Source organism: Myodes glareolus, chromosome 4, assembly GCF_982192425.1.
Source record: "Myodes glareolus chromosome 4, mMyoGla1.1, whole genome shotgun sequence".
NCBI classification, from domain to species: Eukaryota; Metazoa; Chordata; class Mammalia; order Rodentia; family Cricetidae; genus Myodes; species Myodes glareolus.
Window position 1 is genome coordinate 5,703,233 of NC_142029.1, and position 16,793 is coordinate 5,720,025.

Below are 16,793 nucleotides of genomic sequence, written 5' to 3' on the forward strand. Positions count from 1 at the left end.
GCTCTGGATATCAAGATAGCCTACCGCCACTGTAAGAAGCCAGGGGACATGCTTCATCTACGAGGGACTGACAACCACAACGAGCTATCAGATCGTTGTGAGACATGGTGCCGCCGTGGCTCCCCACGTCACAGACTTCATCGTGACCTTGCTCAGGAGGAAAGCTGCCATCCGGAGAAAAGGGAGGGAAAGAGTGGAAACCCATTCCCACGGGGCATAATTCAAGGAACCAGGGAGATTTGATGTCAGTATCTGGGATACACTGCTATCTTCAGATACTGCAGGCTTCTGGGTAGATGCTACAAGAACAGGAGGCAGGACCTCAGAAAGTTCTACGTAAGACCTGCTAGTCCTTACACAGGCTGTCTCATATTTGCTTCTGGGAAATACTCATGTTACTGTATTTCACAGAGAAGCTTGCCCGGGAAGCTTGCCTAGAAGGGCAGAGGCAGGGCTTGAACTCAGGTCACCTGCCCTCTAGGTCATACCCCTTCAAGGTTACTCTGCCACTCGACAACTCAAACTTTAGAGTTATCCAGCCCCCAGCTGATTCTCCCTAAGTCACTAAACCCCTTCCTGTGGGGTATCTCATTCAAGAAGAGACTGTGTCCTCCTGGGAGGCTCGGGGAAGACCAGGCTAAACGCGAAGCATCTGTGCTGTAGGACTACATGGCCTCTGGGATCCCTTCCAGCTGTAAGCCCACAGCAGTTTATTTTAGAACATTCTGCCATCGAGTTATTAACAAAACTGTTGGCTCCCACTCCAAAGTGCGACTCTGCTTCCTCTGACTCACACGGGCAGAAACACTTGAAGATGGCGCATGGGTGGAGATGGCGCTGTAGAGGCTTCAGCAAGTTCTGGGCCTGAGCACAGGTCCCTCACCTCTGTTGCCACCAGAGAATGGACAGGAAGGTCCTGGTCCCTGGGGTTGAGGACTAACAGCAGTGAAGGTACTGGTTATAAAGATAAAAAAAAGGCCGTTGAATGCCTGGCGCCTCTAGGAAACAGAAATGTTTGTATAGCTTGTCAACAGACGGTAATGATCATGACCAAAGACAGACAGCCTTTGCAGTAGGGCTTGGGTCACCCCACGTCCTGTCAAGACGCCCCAGAAAGCTCCCAGCTCCCTAGAAGCTAGTGAAGGCCCACACTCTGGAACTCTGCAGTAAAGAACAATATGGCCAAGAGAATAAAGACAGAATTTATTCTATGCACGCAGTCCCTAGGACTAGGCCAAAGGGAAGAGCCAGATGATGAGACCGCACCCCATGCCACCCCCACAAAATTCCATCCATCACTCATGGAGAACATAACCCCGGAGCAAGAGCCGGGCTTCTCACCTGAGGAGGACCACGCTGTCCGACAGGAAGGCTCCTATGGTGACATCTGAAAATTAGAAGTGGCAGCTTCAGAACTTGTGGAAACCAGCCCCAGCTGCCCTTTGGCCCAGTGCCACAGTGACAGAGGCCCAGCCTTGTGGTCAGGGAGCCTTCCTACTGCTGCTGTCTGGCTGTGTAATGACTTTAGAAGAATTACAGCCACATTGTCCTAAGTGGCAGCCAAGCACATCTGGCTACTAAGGCCTGGAAATGAGGCTGGGGGTGTAAAATACGTAGTAGATTTTAAAGACCCAACTTTTAAAAATTAATTCATTAATAACTTTTAATTAGTTAGTCAGTAAAATGATAAAATGTTGACTATATTAGATTATAGTTCATTAAAATTAATTACATCTTGCTTGTGTGTATTTTTCTGTAGTTACTAGCATATATTATAATAGATATCATTATTTAAACACATTATTTTATTGGTATATATAAATTATTGTAATCTGTATTTGGTGGATAATTTTTTTGGTGATTTGAAAGCAAATCTTTTGCCAAGAATTTGGGTTTTCTTAGCAAGGCTTTGTAGAAAGGAGTTTCTTATCTCAGCTGAAGCCTTTAAACGTCAGCCACCAGAGAAAGTTCCCGTTGTGCTGTGGGAATAACAACTGTTAACCAAACCAAAACCTATCTTATCTCACACACCTATCTCCATTTATCTGGCCTGCTTTGAGAAAAACAGCTTACCAGGATAGCCATTTCCATCCATATCAATGCCCCCTGATATGGACTGGCCAAACATCCGCAGGACCGGGTTTATCTTCCTCCCAGACAGCTTCTGAAACAGACAACAGCAAACTGGAGTTACGGGAGGGCAGCAAGGACCCGGGACTATCTGAACCCAGCTTCCTCGGGGCACTGGGCCTGAGGTTGTTGAGAGAAAAGAAAATGTTGGTAGACTGACCGGGGAGCCCAGAGTGGGCACTTGAAGGTCACACATTTCCTTAATATTGCTTGCCTTGGCCAGATGTCATCACTCAAAAATGTGCTTGAGTTTGGTGATAGTAAAATGTCTACTAAAACATGATTTTAATTTTTTTTACGCTTATTTGTTTGTGTGCAAGGGTTGCTTCGGCCACAGTGCACACATGGAGGTAAGAGGAGAACCTGGGGGAACTGGGGCCACAGGAATTAACCATAGATTCTCAGGCTTGGCCGCAAACGCCTTAACAACTGAGCTTCTCACCGACTCGTTGTATGGTCCTGGCACATTGAAATTCAAGACAAATAAAGGTTGGATTTTTTTTCCCTTTTGTATGTGTGTGCGCGTATGCACACGCGTGTGTAAAAATTAGGGGCCAACCTTGTGTCATTCCTCGGGTGCCACCGACAGTTTTTGTCTTGTTTTTCTAAGGCAGGGTCTCACTGGTCTGAAACTCACCCAGTTGTTAGGCGGGCTGGCCAACAAGCCCACAGAGCCTGTTCTTGCTGCTTCACGCACTGGGATTATAATTACAAGCCATCACACCTGGGTTTGGGGTTTGTTTTTAACCTGGGTCCTGGGGGTCAACCACAGGTTCCTATGCCTGTGGGCAAGCACTTCACTGGCCAAGCCATCTCCCTTGCCCTTCTCCTTTTGCTGTGATCCAGGCACAACTGGTTGAAACGCTGGAAGCATCCTTCCCTCCGATCTCATTACTTATTTAGGTCCTAACTGTTTCACCTGGCTCCCCTAAGGTGGACAGGCCCCTGACACATGCAGCTGGAAGGATAGCCCAGCAAGCCCTCCCGGAGGTCGACAGACTCCTAAGCGTCATAGAAATGACTCAGCAGCCTGACCTGGCAAATCTAGAACTGCACGGTGAACCCGCTACCAACTACAGGGAGGGAATCAGCTGTTCCTCCTGAAAGGCGTCCGTCAGCCCACATCACATTTTCACACACCATTAGCTTCCTCACAACCAGCAGCCTAGTGCAAGAACACTTGCTGGATCGGGGATACCTGGTAAAGTATTTGACTTACAAGCACAAGAACCTGAGATCTGTCTCCAGCGTCTACATCAAAAGCCTGATATGGTGGGATGTGCTAGAATCCCAGTGCTGGGGAGCCAGAAACGGGAGTGTAGAAGGAGCGGTGGGCCGCTTCCCACCGCCCGCCTCCCAGCTAGCTTTACCCCTGAAATAATTACACGGAAACTGTATTCTTTTAAACACTGCTTGACCCACTATCTGTAGCCTCTTATTGGCTAACTCTTACATATTGATCTAACCCATTTTTAATAATCTGTGTAGCACCACGAGGTGGTGGCTTACCAGGAGGATTCTAACCTGCAGGTGTCTCGGAGAGGAGAGTCATGGCGACTGCCTGTCTCTGTTTTCTTTTTCCCACAATTCTGTTCTGTCTATTCCACCCACCTAAGGGCTGGCCTATCAAAAAGGCCAAGGCAGTCTCTTTATTAACCAAGGAAAGTAACATGACCCTTCTCCATCACGGGAGGATCCCTGAAGCTCATTGGCTAAAGTCAGTCTACCTTAACTAGTGAACTCCAGACCTAGGCGAGACCCCTGGGTCAAAGGTCGTGGACAGTGTTGCTGAGGATGACACCTGAAGTTGTCCACTAGCTTCATACACACACGTCCACATGCATGTACTTCAAGGAACACAGGGCTGGAGAGGTGTCCCAGTGGTTAGCGCGCCCTGGTCTTGTAGAGGCTCCCGGTTTAGTTCCCAGCACCCCACATCTAGAGGGAACTGCCCGTGATTCCAGTTCCAGCTGACCCAGTGCCCTCTCCTGGCCTCCTCGGTCATGTCGTTCACTGCACATGCCCACACACAGACACACACAGACACACACACACACAAATGTGCATAATTAAAAATGAAAGTAACACGTCACTTTTAACAAACCAATGTTTGTCACACAACCAGCCCTCGGCACACAAAAGCGATTCACATTTGTGTGGCACGGTTCCTCTCAAAGACCAAAATTCCTGTGCCAGGAAGCCTGGTTTTCTGAGATGTGGTCGGTCCCTACTTTCTTCTGCCCACAGTGTCCTAATTAGCATTTTTGTTGCTGTGATAAAAATACTGACCAAAAGCAACCTGGGGAGGAAAGGGTTTGTTTCCGTGTATAGGTCACAGCCCATCAGCGATGGAAATCAAGGCGGGAGCTTGAGGCAGAGACCATGGAGGCTCGCTGCTGACCGTCTTGCTCTCTCTGGCTTGCTCAGCCATCTTTCTCAACCAGACCGGGCCCACCTGCTAGGGATGGCCCCGCCCACAGTGGGCTAGGCCCTCCCACATTAACTTGTGACATAGAAAATGTCGCACAGACATGCCTGCTGGCCAATCTAATGGAGACAATTCTTCAGTTAAGCTTCCCTCTTCCCAGGTGACCCCGGGCTCGCACTAAGTCAATACCCAATAACCAGGACATGCAGTCTCTTTGTGGCTAGCCAGAGACTGTCTTCACTTCTACATGGTGTAGTGAAGCCACAACAGAACAAAGCTCGCAGTCCTCCAGGGGCTCACGCTGCCTTTCTTTCTCCATGCATGTCTCTACTGTCATACTGTGGGGAAGCCCTGGTGGAGCCAGGGGCGTATCCGTGGGCTCTACTGACAGAGATAGGATGTCCCCTGCCCTTGGCAGCTGGTAACGGCAAGGGAACTGTCCCAGAGATGATCTAAGAGGCCGGCTTGCCATCTTCTGTTAAGGCATCCGACGGGAAATGTGTGAGCATCAAAGGGCAGCTGAGCCCTGGAGGCATTGCTGTAGAAACAAGGATTGTTAACAAGCTCAGCCACACATCCCACATGGCTCCGTCTAAACAAACTTGTGTGTCTGAGTAAAAGGCACACTTTAAAGCGACCCATCTCAGCTCTGGAAGCCAAGAACATTAGAAGCAGCTTGCTGTGGGTTTTCATTTCTTGGGTATGCTATGGCTGGAACTGGGCGGGGGGGGGGAAGTGAGGGGTGGTCTATTTGGGGGGTGGCGAGGCAGACTTAAGTTATCCACTGACATCTGCAGGCCATTATGCTATAAAGCCAGGAAGATAAGTCTGCACGGTGCTAATAACCCTAAATGGAAACCAGGAACTGTGGGAAACCTCCGCTTGACCAGGTTTATACGCAGCATCTGTTAGGGCAAGGGAAAGATCACAGGGGCCGCCACGACATGCCCAGGGGGGCTCTTGACTGAGAAAGGCATCTAAGAATCTTAAAATCAACACTTTTCATGGTAGAAGGAGGCGTCGGCATGAGTTAGAGAGTAACATGGGAGGAGTTCAGGCTCTGATCTCACAATTTCTCCAGCAGAAATAATACGAGTCGGGGCCAAAGAAAAGCGATCCCGTTGCCTAGATTCGTCTCTGATTTCTTCCTCCGGTTCTTGCACACAATGCCGGCTCTGTCCAGGATCCAGACCCAGAAGAACCTGTCATTAATGGATTATTTTTCCCTTTTAAATCATTGGCCTTATCACGTACTTATTAGCAAGCTTGGAAGAGTATGAGCAGAGCAGTTTCTCTCTTTCTGTTTCTCTCTCCACCCTCTTATTTAAAGAGCCCCAAACCACTTCTCCTTGCGAAGGCCAAGGAAGCCAGCGTGCGTGCTGACAAAGGCGCCTCTTCCAGCTGCCAATCGCGGCTTCCGACTGGATGCCCCACACTAACCACAAATGTGCACTTTCTGCAAGGATTCCGCCCAGCAACCAAACAAAACACCAGAGAGTCAACGGGGAGGCAGGGGCTCCCGCAGGTGGCCTCCCTGTGTGATTAGCTTCCGAGTTGCAGGCACAAACTTCCAGAAGGATGTGTGGAGAATGACCCTCACCCCCTGCCTGAGGATGGGCTCCTCAGATGACACAGCGTCCCTGACCCTACTCTGCGTTTCCAGCTTCTGATGGAGTTGGCCGAATCACCTAAAGTCTGCTGTTGCCATATCTATGATGTGAAACGGTCTGTGGATGGATGCCCCTTGAGGTCTGTGTGCTTCAGGGCAGCACAAGTCTCCATAGCTCTAAGTTTTCCAGTGGAACTTCCTTGGGTGGGCCTTTTTCCAAATTGCAGTTGAGGAAGGTGGCGGCTCAGGGCAAATTCAATACCCTGTGTGGGGCCCATCAGAAAGTCAGCGGCTATTAAGTGGCTCCATCTCCACAGCTGTCATGAGGGCTCGGAGCAGAGAAGTAACCGGCTCCCAGAAACAGCTCCTCCTCCTCTCCAAGCCTCTCCCTATAAGCATCTTTCCCTCAGCCAGGGTGGGGGAGTGAGAAAGACAGAAAGACACACAGAGGAGGAGGGAGGGAGGAAGGGAGGGAGGGAGGGAAGGAGGGAGGGAGGGAGGGAGCCCATGGCCCCATAGGTAGCAAATCCTCAACTTCAAACGCACATTTCTTGCAGGAACCGTTCTAGGTTGTGTCTCTGGGGCTGAGGAGACGGCTCCGTGGGTAAATACCACAGGAAGATTGTAACTCCCTCCCGCCAGGCACCAGCCCAGCTCCAGTTTCAGTGAGAGTCCCTGTCTCGAGGGAATGGAGCAGAGTGACGGAGAGGGACGCCTGACAACCTCCTCTAGCCACACATGTGCACATACACCGCACACATACACTGCACACTCACACACATGTGTACACACACACACATACATTCACACATGTACACACACACATAAAAAATAATAAAAGAAATTGTACCCCCATTTACACATGCCTCTTAAAATACAAACCATGGACTGGACAGATAGCTCAGACATAAATACAAACTTACATGTCCAAGTATGAACAGGCAGTGCTCAACACACCAGTGTTCAATTACAAACATTTACTGCCTAAAAGGGTTTTTTTGTTTTGTTTTGATTTGGTTCTTGGTTTACTAGTGATGAGGTCTGTAACCCAGGCTGACCTCAAACTACCTATGTAGCCGAGGATGACCTTACACAGCTGAGTTCTGGGATTATAGACATGTGACACCATGTATGATTCATGGAAGCCAGGACCTCATGCGGTGCATGCTAGGCAAACACTGCCTGCCTGCAGCGTTCTGGGTGCCTGTTTTCTTCTGTCACTGACCCAGTGGGAGAAAGACACAAACCATGCTGCCCACATGCACTCACATCCTGACCGTGCTGCTGCGGAGAGCTGACTTCCTTTTTTCCCATGGGCTGGGCTTGACACACCAGCAAAACTGAGTGAGCACTATGCTAACGAGGCAAAAATAGAGAACTTGCCACTTCCATGTTCCCAAGTCCGGGATGCAAAACCAGAGCTTTAATTGGCTCTGGATGCCAAGTCTGACCATGGCCCATGATGACTTTCAGGCTGTCCTCTGTCGGGCCCTGTGTCCCTAGACTACATTTTAAAACATATTCCTCAGAGGCCTGGGGATGCGGCTCCATGGGTAGGACGCTTGCCTAACATTGTGGCACACACTGGTGATCCTAGCACTTTGGAGTGAAGGCAGGAGAATCGGAAGTTGAAGGACATCCTCAACTACCTAGTAAGTTGGAGACTGGCCTAGGCTACCCACAACACTGTCCAAAAACAGATAGAAATGTTAAAAAAAAAAAAAAAGAAATTAAATTTCGCTGGTGTTTTGACAGAGATGTCAAAATAAAGAGGAAGTGGCATCTCTCTGTTTAAATAAGTAGTCGTGGGGGTCAGTAAGAGGCTCAGCGAGCAAAGGAGCTTGCCACAAAGCCTGACTACCCTGAGTTCAATCCCTGGAACTTCCACGGTGGAGGAAGAAAGCCAACTCCTACAAGCTGTCTTCTGACCTCCACATGCATGAGAGTGTGCCTACACATCACACACACACACACACACACACACACACACACACACACACACATTAAAATAAACAAGTGTAAAAATAAATATTCCTTAAATAAATAGTTCCAACTCTAGAAGAGAATCCGGAAGTTGGAGGTGGGAGGTGATCAGCAGTTAGCCGTTGCAGAGGACGAAAGCACAGCTCCCAGCACCCGCGTCCCCTCACAGCCATCTGTGACTCCAGTTCCAGAGAGCCCAGCACCCTCTTCTGACCTCTGAAGGCACTGCACTCAGGTGCCTCCCCCCCCCACACACACACATACACATGCAATTGAAATACAACAAAATATTTGAAAAGAAGAATTCAGAATTGTTTTTAATGTATGCAGGATGTATCCTTGATTGTGAGTAAATTTGGAAATCTATAGCTGGGCGGTGGTGGCCCATGCCTTTAATCCCAGCACTTGGGAGGCAGAGGCAGATCTCTGTGAGTTCAAGGACAGCCTGGTCTACAAGAGCTAGTTCTAGGACAGGCTACAAAGCTACAGAGAAACCCTGTTTCAAAAAAAAAAAAATTGGGAGTCTATAACAATTTTTTTTTCTGGATTTAATAAACAGTACCAGTCTACAGTCCCTTAGCATGGTGCACAGTGGAGCACACACGCATGCACACACGCACAGTCAGCATGGCCCCTCCTACCACTTACCATTGAGTACTGCGGGACGATCCCATTGGCATCACCATGATAGATATAGACTGCACCAGCAAAGTCATCCTCCTTAGGTGCACCGATGGCCACATCTGAGGGGGAGACAGCTAATTAGACAATTCACGTGAGGTAATACCAGTGCGGCTTCCTTCATTCCACTCATCCTGTCTGAACACCCTGGTTTCACAACTTCTCCCCTGTTCACGACTCGAACATTTAATCAGGCAAATGTTCTCCTACCATTGAAAAGGCGGGAAGTTACAAAAGCTCAGAGGAGCTTACTCCCGGGAAAGTGTCCCTCCTCTTCCTCAGAGGCAAGGACACTGAAGTAATCCATACCAACAACACAAATGAAGACAACCTGTCCTGACCTGCCTGTCAGAGTGCGTTAATGGGCAAGGACAAAGGCCAACTTTTTTTAAAAAAAAAAAATTTACGATTTATTTATCTTTATTTTATGTGCATTGGTGTGAAGGTGTCAGATCCCCTGGAACTGGATTTTCAGACAGTTGTGAGCTGCCATGTGGGTGCTGGGAATTGAACCCCGGTTCTCTGGAAGAGCAATCAGTGCTCTTAACCACTGAGCCATTTCTTCAGCCCAGGAAAAGTCCAACTTCATTTTAGGTGAAGGAAGTGGATAAAGTGACATTCAAGTCACACGCACACCAACATTATTCCCACAAATGGCAGCTCCTGGAACAAAGCCTGAATCTTCCTCCTTTTTCTCCCTTGTCTTCTAACAAGCCATGTGTCTGCTAATGTGAGATCAAGGGTCAGGGGTACGTATTCCCATGACCTCGGGATGACAATCCTTTCACTGAACGAAGCCATCTGTGGTGAATGATGTGAAGCTTTGCAGGATATCTGACCTAAGCAAGAGCCACATCCAGCCCTGCAGAAGTGTTTCCTAATGTCTGTGTATTCTACATACCATCAGGGAAAGAGGGATTAAAAAGACCAGAGAGAGAAGCCAAGAGGCTGTGGAGGGTACCACTGTCCAAGAAGAAATGGGTGTTAGGTACATATACCACCCATTCTTCTGACAAATACATACTCAACCAGGCTGATGTGATCAGGGAAGAAAGTATCGAATTCTCTCCTTATTCACCTCCCCAACAACATGAGCGAGCATCCCAGATGCAGAGGCAAACATTTTGCGATAAGAAGCAGTCTCCAGTGGGCCAGTCCCAGAGGCCACCACAAACACACAGAAGGGAGTGCCAGGCTGATGAGACGGGACTGTGCAGAAGTGACTGTCCCTCTCTAAGACTTGCTCGCTCTCCCCAGGGGAGCTGCTGTGCCTTCAGGGGTGGGGTGGGGAGTTCAAGATTCAGTCACCAATAAGGGACAAAGTTAGAGCACAGTAAGCCATGCACCTGGCGGGACCCTGTGCCCCAGAGAGGCCTACTCACCTGGGAACCCATCGTCATCAAGATCACCCAGGTTGGCAATGCTCTCCCCAAAGTGTGCATTGTAGGCACCATCTCCAGTCAGGGACAGCTGTTCCTCCAGGGCTCCCTGGGAAACAGGATGGAGGTGGAGGGAAAGAAGGAGGGGGGCAAAAAGGCACAATGAAAACTCGGAGCTCAGAACACCACCCTCTCAGGGTACAACCATGGGCAGGAAACAGCTGGGCAGAATCATGGGAACCCAAATCTCTTTCCTCACAGCAAAGTAAAGCCTTTCACATGCACGGTGGGAGTCTGCAAATAGCCTGAGACAGGCTTTAGGGAAAAGATCGTGGCAGGTGGACCGATGACTGAACATTACCTGGCCAAATTCAGACAGGCAAGCCTTCCCTCTGTGTCCCCACAGTGTCCTTCCTCTCTGCTCACCCTTCCACTCCGGTTTTTCGAGACAGGGTTTCTCTGTAGCTTTGTAGCCTGTCCTGGAACTAGCTCTTGTAGACCAGGCTGGCCTTGAACTCACAGAGTCCTCTGCCTCCCTGAGTGCTGGGATTAAAGGCGTGTGCCATCACCACCCGGCCCTCTGGTCCTCTCGGCTCTTCTTATAGCCTAACTCTTTCCCCACAGTGTGTTTCTGTTTTCTCTGAGGCAAAGTCTCACTGTGTAGCTCTGGCTATTCTCTGTGTAAACCAGGCAGGCCTCAGATTCACAGAGATCCTCCTGCCTTGCCTTTTGAATGCTAGGATTAAAGGTGTAAGCCACCACACCTAGTCCAACACTGTTCTAAGGTGCATCAGAGAAAGAAACGGTCAACCTTTTCCCCTGCCCTAGCTCCTCACCCAGCTTTCCTCACCTGACCCTTTCCTCTGGTTTTCTAAATCGTAAGGACAGGATCTCTAGAGGCCTCCTCTCCTCAGTACAGATGAACTGACTGTGTTTGTCTATAAAGAAAGTGTATATGATGGTCCAGGATCAAGGTCCTAGGCTCAGTGTAGGAGGAGAGGAGTCAGGCTCAGGGAGGAAGGCCCTCCCCAGCATAGTGACGTCCTGCCCAGCCCTGCCCAGCACCTCACTGTAACCTTATATCTCTGCCCTCTTGAGTCTCCCACCCAGGACACCAATGTGAGAAAAAGTGGCCTGTATTTCCTTGGGGCCGGGTTTCAATACATCTATTTCCTTCCTTAGATTTCTGATTCTTTGGTTTTTGTTAGAGAGGTGAAGGGTAGGAACCTTAGATTCTGGTAACCAAGGGGTGTTCGTTTTCCATTTTTCCTTCTCTCGTGTCTTTTGGTACAAGTCCCTGAGGTTGTTTTGCACAGAACATGCATTGGCAATCTTGTCAGAGGGTCCTGGTTCTATACTCAGTGGTATCTGCAGTCAGGGGTGCCATACATGTGGCTCAGCTTTGAGATTCTTGGGCAAACAGGAGAGGGGGGCAATGGTGCATATTGCAGGAGAAGCTCTCCAAGATGCCCATAGTCCCCCTGAATGACTGACATACTAGTGTGGGAGGGCCTTCTGTCTATGTGTTGCTTTTATTGGTTAATGAATAAAGAAACTGGTTTGGCCTGATAGGGTAGAATAGAGCTAGGCAGGGAAGACTAAACCGAATGCTGGAAGAAAGGAGGTGGAATAAAAGAGAAGCCACGTAGCCCTGCTGGAACCTTGCCAGTAAGCCACAGCCACATGGCGATACACAGATTAATAGAAATGGGTTAGATTAATATGTAAGAGTTAACCAATAAGAAGCTAGAGCTAATGGGCCAAGCAGTGATTTAATTAATACAGTTTCTGTGTGGTTATTTTGGGGCTAAGCAGCCGGGAACTAACTAGCGGCCTCCTTACAACAACATACAAAAACCAGGACATTAAAACACCTGGAATCTGCAGGGCTAAGAATCTTTACATCTTCCCTGGTGAGGCATTAGGGACCTACACACATACCACAGTCCACCACGCCAGGGTCTGTCTTTTGTTGTGACTAAATTTCTATTGCTATAAACAGTGCTTGCAGCTTTAAGAAATACATAAAGATCTGATGATATGATTTATCTCAATGGTGAGACCCCACCCCAAAACACAAAAGGTGTCCCTTAGTGTATGGGAGGATTGGTGCCTGAACCCCTAGCATACTAAAACTTCAAATGTACACATTCCTTATATAAATAGTGCAGTATTTGCATAGAACCTATGGATGCCCACCCCTATCCTTAAAGGGCGTCGAAATTACTTACAATGTCTAATACAATGCAAATGACGTGCAAATGTGTTTTACATTATGTCATTCAGGGAACAATGGCAAGAGAAAAGTCCAAACACAGTCAGTAGGACACAATGTATTCAATCTGTGGTTAGTTAAATCCAAACACTCTTGGTCACAGACGGCCAGTTCCGTAATTCTTTCTGGTAGTGTCCTGGGGACAGCCCCAAGCCCTTCTGGGTATATCCATCCATGTACCGTCTGGTCATCTTGTTTAGACCACAAGGCACTTCCCATTTTGTAGAGGAAGAAGTGATCAATTTCAAGCTACTTTCTCATCCTTCACATATAAGATTTCACAGGGTTTATCTCCACTCCTCCATGGTGCGATACAATCACTAACCAAGTGGGCTGTGCTTCAAAGGGAGCACGAATACCCCGGCAGGTAGAGCAGCCGTATAGTAATGAGGTGTGTTGACCAAGTATGGCAAGTGTGGTCGAACACTTGGAGTCTGCTTTGTCTTGGGTCTCCTGCCTCTACCAGTTACTGCGCTGCCTTCTTTTCCAAGGTCCCAGCCACCCAGCCTGGGTGGCTGCAGAGGAGGAAGACCTTTGTCTCTCTGCTTTATGATTCTGCAGAACCGGAGACACTCTGCTGACAGCCCTTGGCCAGTTTATCAGCAGTTAGCCAGCATGGACTCCATGCTGAGCTAGAGAAAGATGCTGCTCCCTCACCGCTCAACCCACAGGCATCTTCCCGTTGGGAGTTCAGACCCATTCCAGTTCACATTTCCACTGAATTCCTACTCCTTCCTCAGATTCCTCACAGACATCCTCTCCCTGCCTCTCCAGAAAGATACATATAAACTCTCAGAGGGGTGACAGAGCCTAGAGATGAAGCCGGCTTGCTGAGGGCAAATCCCAGCCTCTCTGCTTTTGAGCTGTGAGATTTGAGGCAAACTGAGTTAAAGTTATGGAGCCTTGGTTTATTTCATCTGAAAAATGGAGACCCTTACAACCATGTGTACAGCAGGCTTATATGACTCAGAGAAAGCAGGAAAAACCACACATGGCACCCAATAGCCACTAAGCTTCTCTCTAGGTCCCATGCTGTATAAAAATTATCCGTTAATGGACTATAAAACCTTTCCTTGCAGAACTCAGGTCTTCATCTCCTCTGGGTAACATGGCCCAAGATGCAATTTTCTTCCAGTGGGATCCAGTGGGTGCTAGCCACTATGGCTAGATAGATGTCCCTCCCCGTTCCCAATCTCCTCACTACCCCATATTGTACTCACATTTCCTTTGCTGAGGTAGACAGTAACCTGCCCTTCATCTCTGACCTCAGAAAACATGGGGGCTCCCACAAGCAGGTCAGAGAGGCCGTCCATGTTCAGGTCAACTGCACACAAGGAGGAGCCGAAGTAAGAGCCCATCTGCAAACCGAGTTCAATCACGACAACATGTTCAGAGGCTGTTCTTAAACACCATGGTCCTTGCTCCATCAGCCCATGTCCCCAACCCCTCAGAAGCTGTATCAGCTGAGCAAAGAGAGACAGACCCCACGACTGGGGATTTTCTAGTCAATAAGAGACCAAAGCTTGCCAGCTTACAGGCCCCTTTCCTAGAGCCCTGTCAGGGTCAGGTAAAGGGACAGTCCCTTGAGAATGAGACATTATGTTTATATATGTACACAGGACATATATAAAGACATTTGACAAGGCATAGCAAGCAGGAATATGAAGTCTCACAACACAAGAAGGTAGGAAAATAAGACACGGGGCACATATCCTCTCTAGACTTATACGGAGTAAGAAGTAGGCATGAGCTGACATGACATAGGAACATGTAACTCATGTTCTCTCATGTTTGATAGATGGGGAAATGGAGCCAGTTTATACTGGATCTTCTTGAATCAGAGTGTAAACAGTAACCTGGTACTTTACTATTCCGTGTGTATGCGATGTGTGTGCGTGCTTGTGTGTGTTACAGTGTGCATGTTCATGTGAGTGCAGGTACACAGATGTGTGCAAGGACACAGGTGTGCAGGTACATATGCACATTTCCACCTCCCCAGTGCTGAGGTTACAAGAGCAAGCCACCACTCTCGGCTTTTTCACATGCACTCTGAGGACCCAAGGATCACACCCAGGTCCTCAGACTTGTACAAGACGACTCTGTGACTAAGCCCTCTCCCTTGCCCCAGTATCTGTTATTTTATATCCAGTGCCTCCGACACAAAGACCAAAGATCCGGGCTTTTGCCTGGATGAGTAAAATAAAAATAAAAACCAGCAGCTCAAGCGCCCTTGTAGGCAGCATCTGAGCTGGCAGTGTCTGAGCCAAGTGAGTGGTGGAGGTTGCAGCAACCCGGAGCCCAGGGGCCCAGCTGCAGTAGCAGCCCCGCCCAGCTGTGGCTAATATCACCAGGAGAGCTGGCTTCCAGCTCACCAGCTTTTCCATTTCCAAGACAATACCTACATCTTGACTTTCAGTACCTATTCCAAATGCTGACAAAGTGCTCATTTTTTTTTTTAAAGACCAATTGCTATGGGATTGGTGGCCCAGGGCTGTAATCCCAGCTGTTCTGAAGGCTGAGGTAAGAGTACCCTAAGTTCAAAGGTAGCCTGGCAAACTTAGCAAGACCCTCCCTCTAAAGTAAAAGTAGGAGCCTGAGAGATGGCTCAGAGGTTAAGAGCATACACGCTCCGTGCACCCATGCTGAGCAGCTCACAACTGCCACCAGCTCCGGGGGCATGTGACATCACTGCCTCCGGCTCCAGGGGCATGTGCCATCACTCACTGACATGGATACCGCACTTACATGCACATATCCACACGCATGTACACAGTTTAAAATTATAAAATAAATTCTTAGGGGAAAGTTAAAAAGAGCTAAGGATACAGCTCGGTAGTAAGAGAGTTCTTTGCCTAGCAGATTGAGAGATCCTGGGCTAATATCCAGTTCCGTGATAATTAAGTAAATAAGCAAATACTGTGTAAGCCCTAAGTGTGCAGGCTAGACCTGCACTTAGGGGCTGCAGGTTTGAAACCTATAACAACAAAAAAAAAGGAGATGGTGCTATTGTTCTAATAAATGCTTTTAAATGGAAAAGCCTGGAATTTTGTCTTTCTTTGTGAGACATGTTGGCAGCTGACCTCACGGAGTTTGAGAGGGGCAGACTGAGCTCCAACCTACTTCCTGCAGTTGATACTCGCCCTGGACTTAGAATGTTGCTTCGAAACCCAGGCCAGGCCAGATGAGTCAAGCCAAGAGCTGTTCTCTTGGGCTGAGACCTAAGGGGCTATTGGCTTAACCCCAGCAGGCTATCTAGCTTGGTGTCTTCATGGGTGTTCAATCAAAAATCCTTCAGTTTTTTAAATGAGAACATTTCACCCACTGAGGTAAATCAAAGACACTTCCACATGTCAAGGACATGTCCACATGTCAAGGACATGCTTTGGACCCAGTGCTCCTTAACGGACAGTCTTTGGCAGCTCAGAGTGTGTCTGCATTCACGTCTGAACCACAAACGTGGTGATGACCTTGTGCTGACTGTTGTAAGGTGCCCGGCTCAATAAGAGCAGATAGCAGACAATTTGTACTGAAGAGGAGCCAAAGAGAAGCAGAAGTCAATGGGCGGCTTTCTGAGCTGAAACCTTCTGTTGTCTATGGAGCCCTGGAGAAAAGGGCAAAGCTAGTGGCATCCTTTGGAAGCCCACGGGTCATGTCCTCTCCCTATAAGATAATGAAGAAGTCAGTATCTTCTAGCAATACGCAGATGTCTACGGAAGGGAAAAGGCCTGCGTCAAGGTCGGATGGATGTTGGTGAGCACAGCCGTGGTTGGAGACGCTGAGAGGTGACAGGAAAGGTCACAGGGGATGGAGGTGCAGACGATTTAGGGGTGACTCCAGAGCAGGACAACGGCTCTGCAGAGAAGAACCCTAAAGAACTGATGGGGTACCAGGAGAAGCCTCAGGCGGTAAAGTACCGGCTGCGCAAGCATGAGGAACTGAGCGTGAGCATCTACAATCCCGGTGCTGTGGAAGCAGAGACCGGTGGATCCCTGCAGCTCACAGTCCAGCCAGCCAACTAATGGACTCGCTCAGAAATAAGGGAGAGAGAGTGACTGAGGTAGCCACCAGATATCGGCCTCCATATGCACACATACATAAGCATGTACACCCGCATGCACAAATATGTGTGTATCCACACGACCACACACGCACAGGAGGAAGGGAGTGTGGGAGGATGAGAGAAAGGAAGGGAAGAATTAGGAAGATGGCTATGGAGTTGGGGTACAGCACCTCGGCAGTGCAGTCTCTGCATGGAAAAACACAACACACCCTATCACAAGGAGGCCATTCAAACAGACATGTCCTAGA

The 16,793-nt window shown here is 48.7% G+C and overlaps 1 protein-coding gene across 1 annotated transcript in view; it reads right to left on the reverse strand.

The window, feature by feature from the left end:
• Window positions 1-16,793, reverse strand: part of Itga9 (integrin subunit alpha 9) — a 306,676-nt gene that overhangs the window by 232,412 nt on the left and 57,471 nt on the right. The window contains exons 9-13 of the mRNA XM_048423214.3: window positions 13,706-13,843; window positions 10,214-10,319; window positions 8,799-8,893; window positions 2,074-2,164; window positions 1,342-1,387 (exon numbers count right to left, since the gene is read on the reverse strand). Coding sequence (XP_048279171.2) covers window positions 1,342-1,387; window positions 2,074-2,164; window positions 8,799-8,893; window positions 10,214-10,319; window positions 13,706-13,843 — 476 coding nt within the window. The remainder of the gene's footprint in view (window positions 1-1,341; window positions 1,388-2,073; window positions 2,165-8,798; window positions 8,894-10,213; window positions 10,320-13,705; window positions 13,844-16,793) is intronic.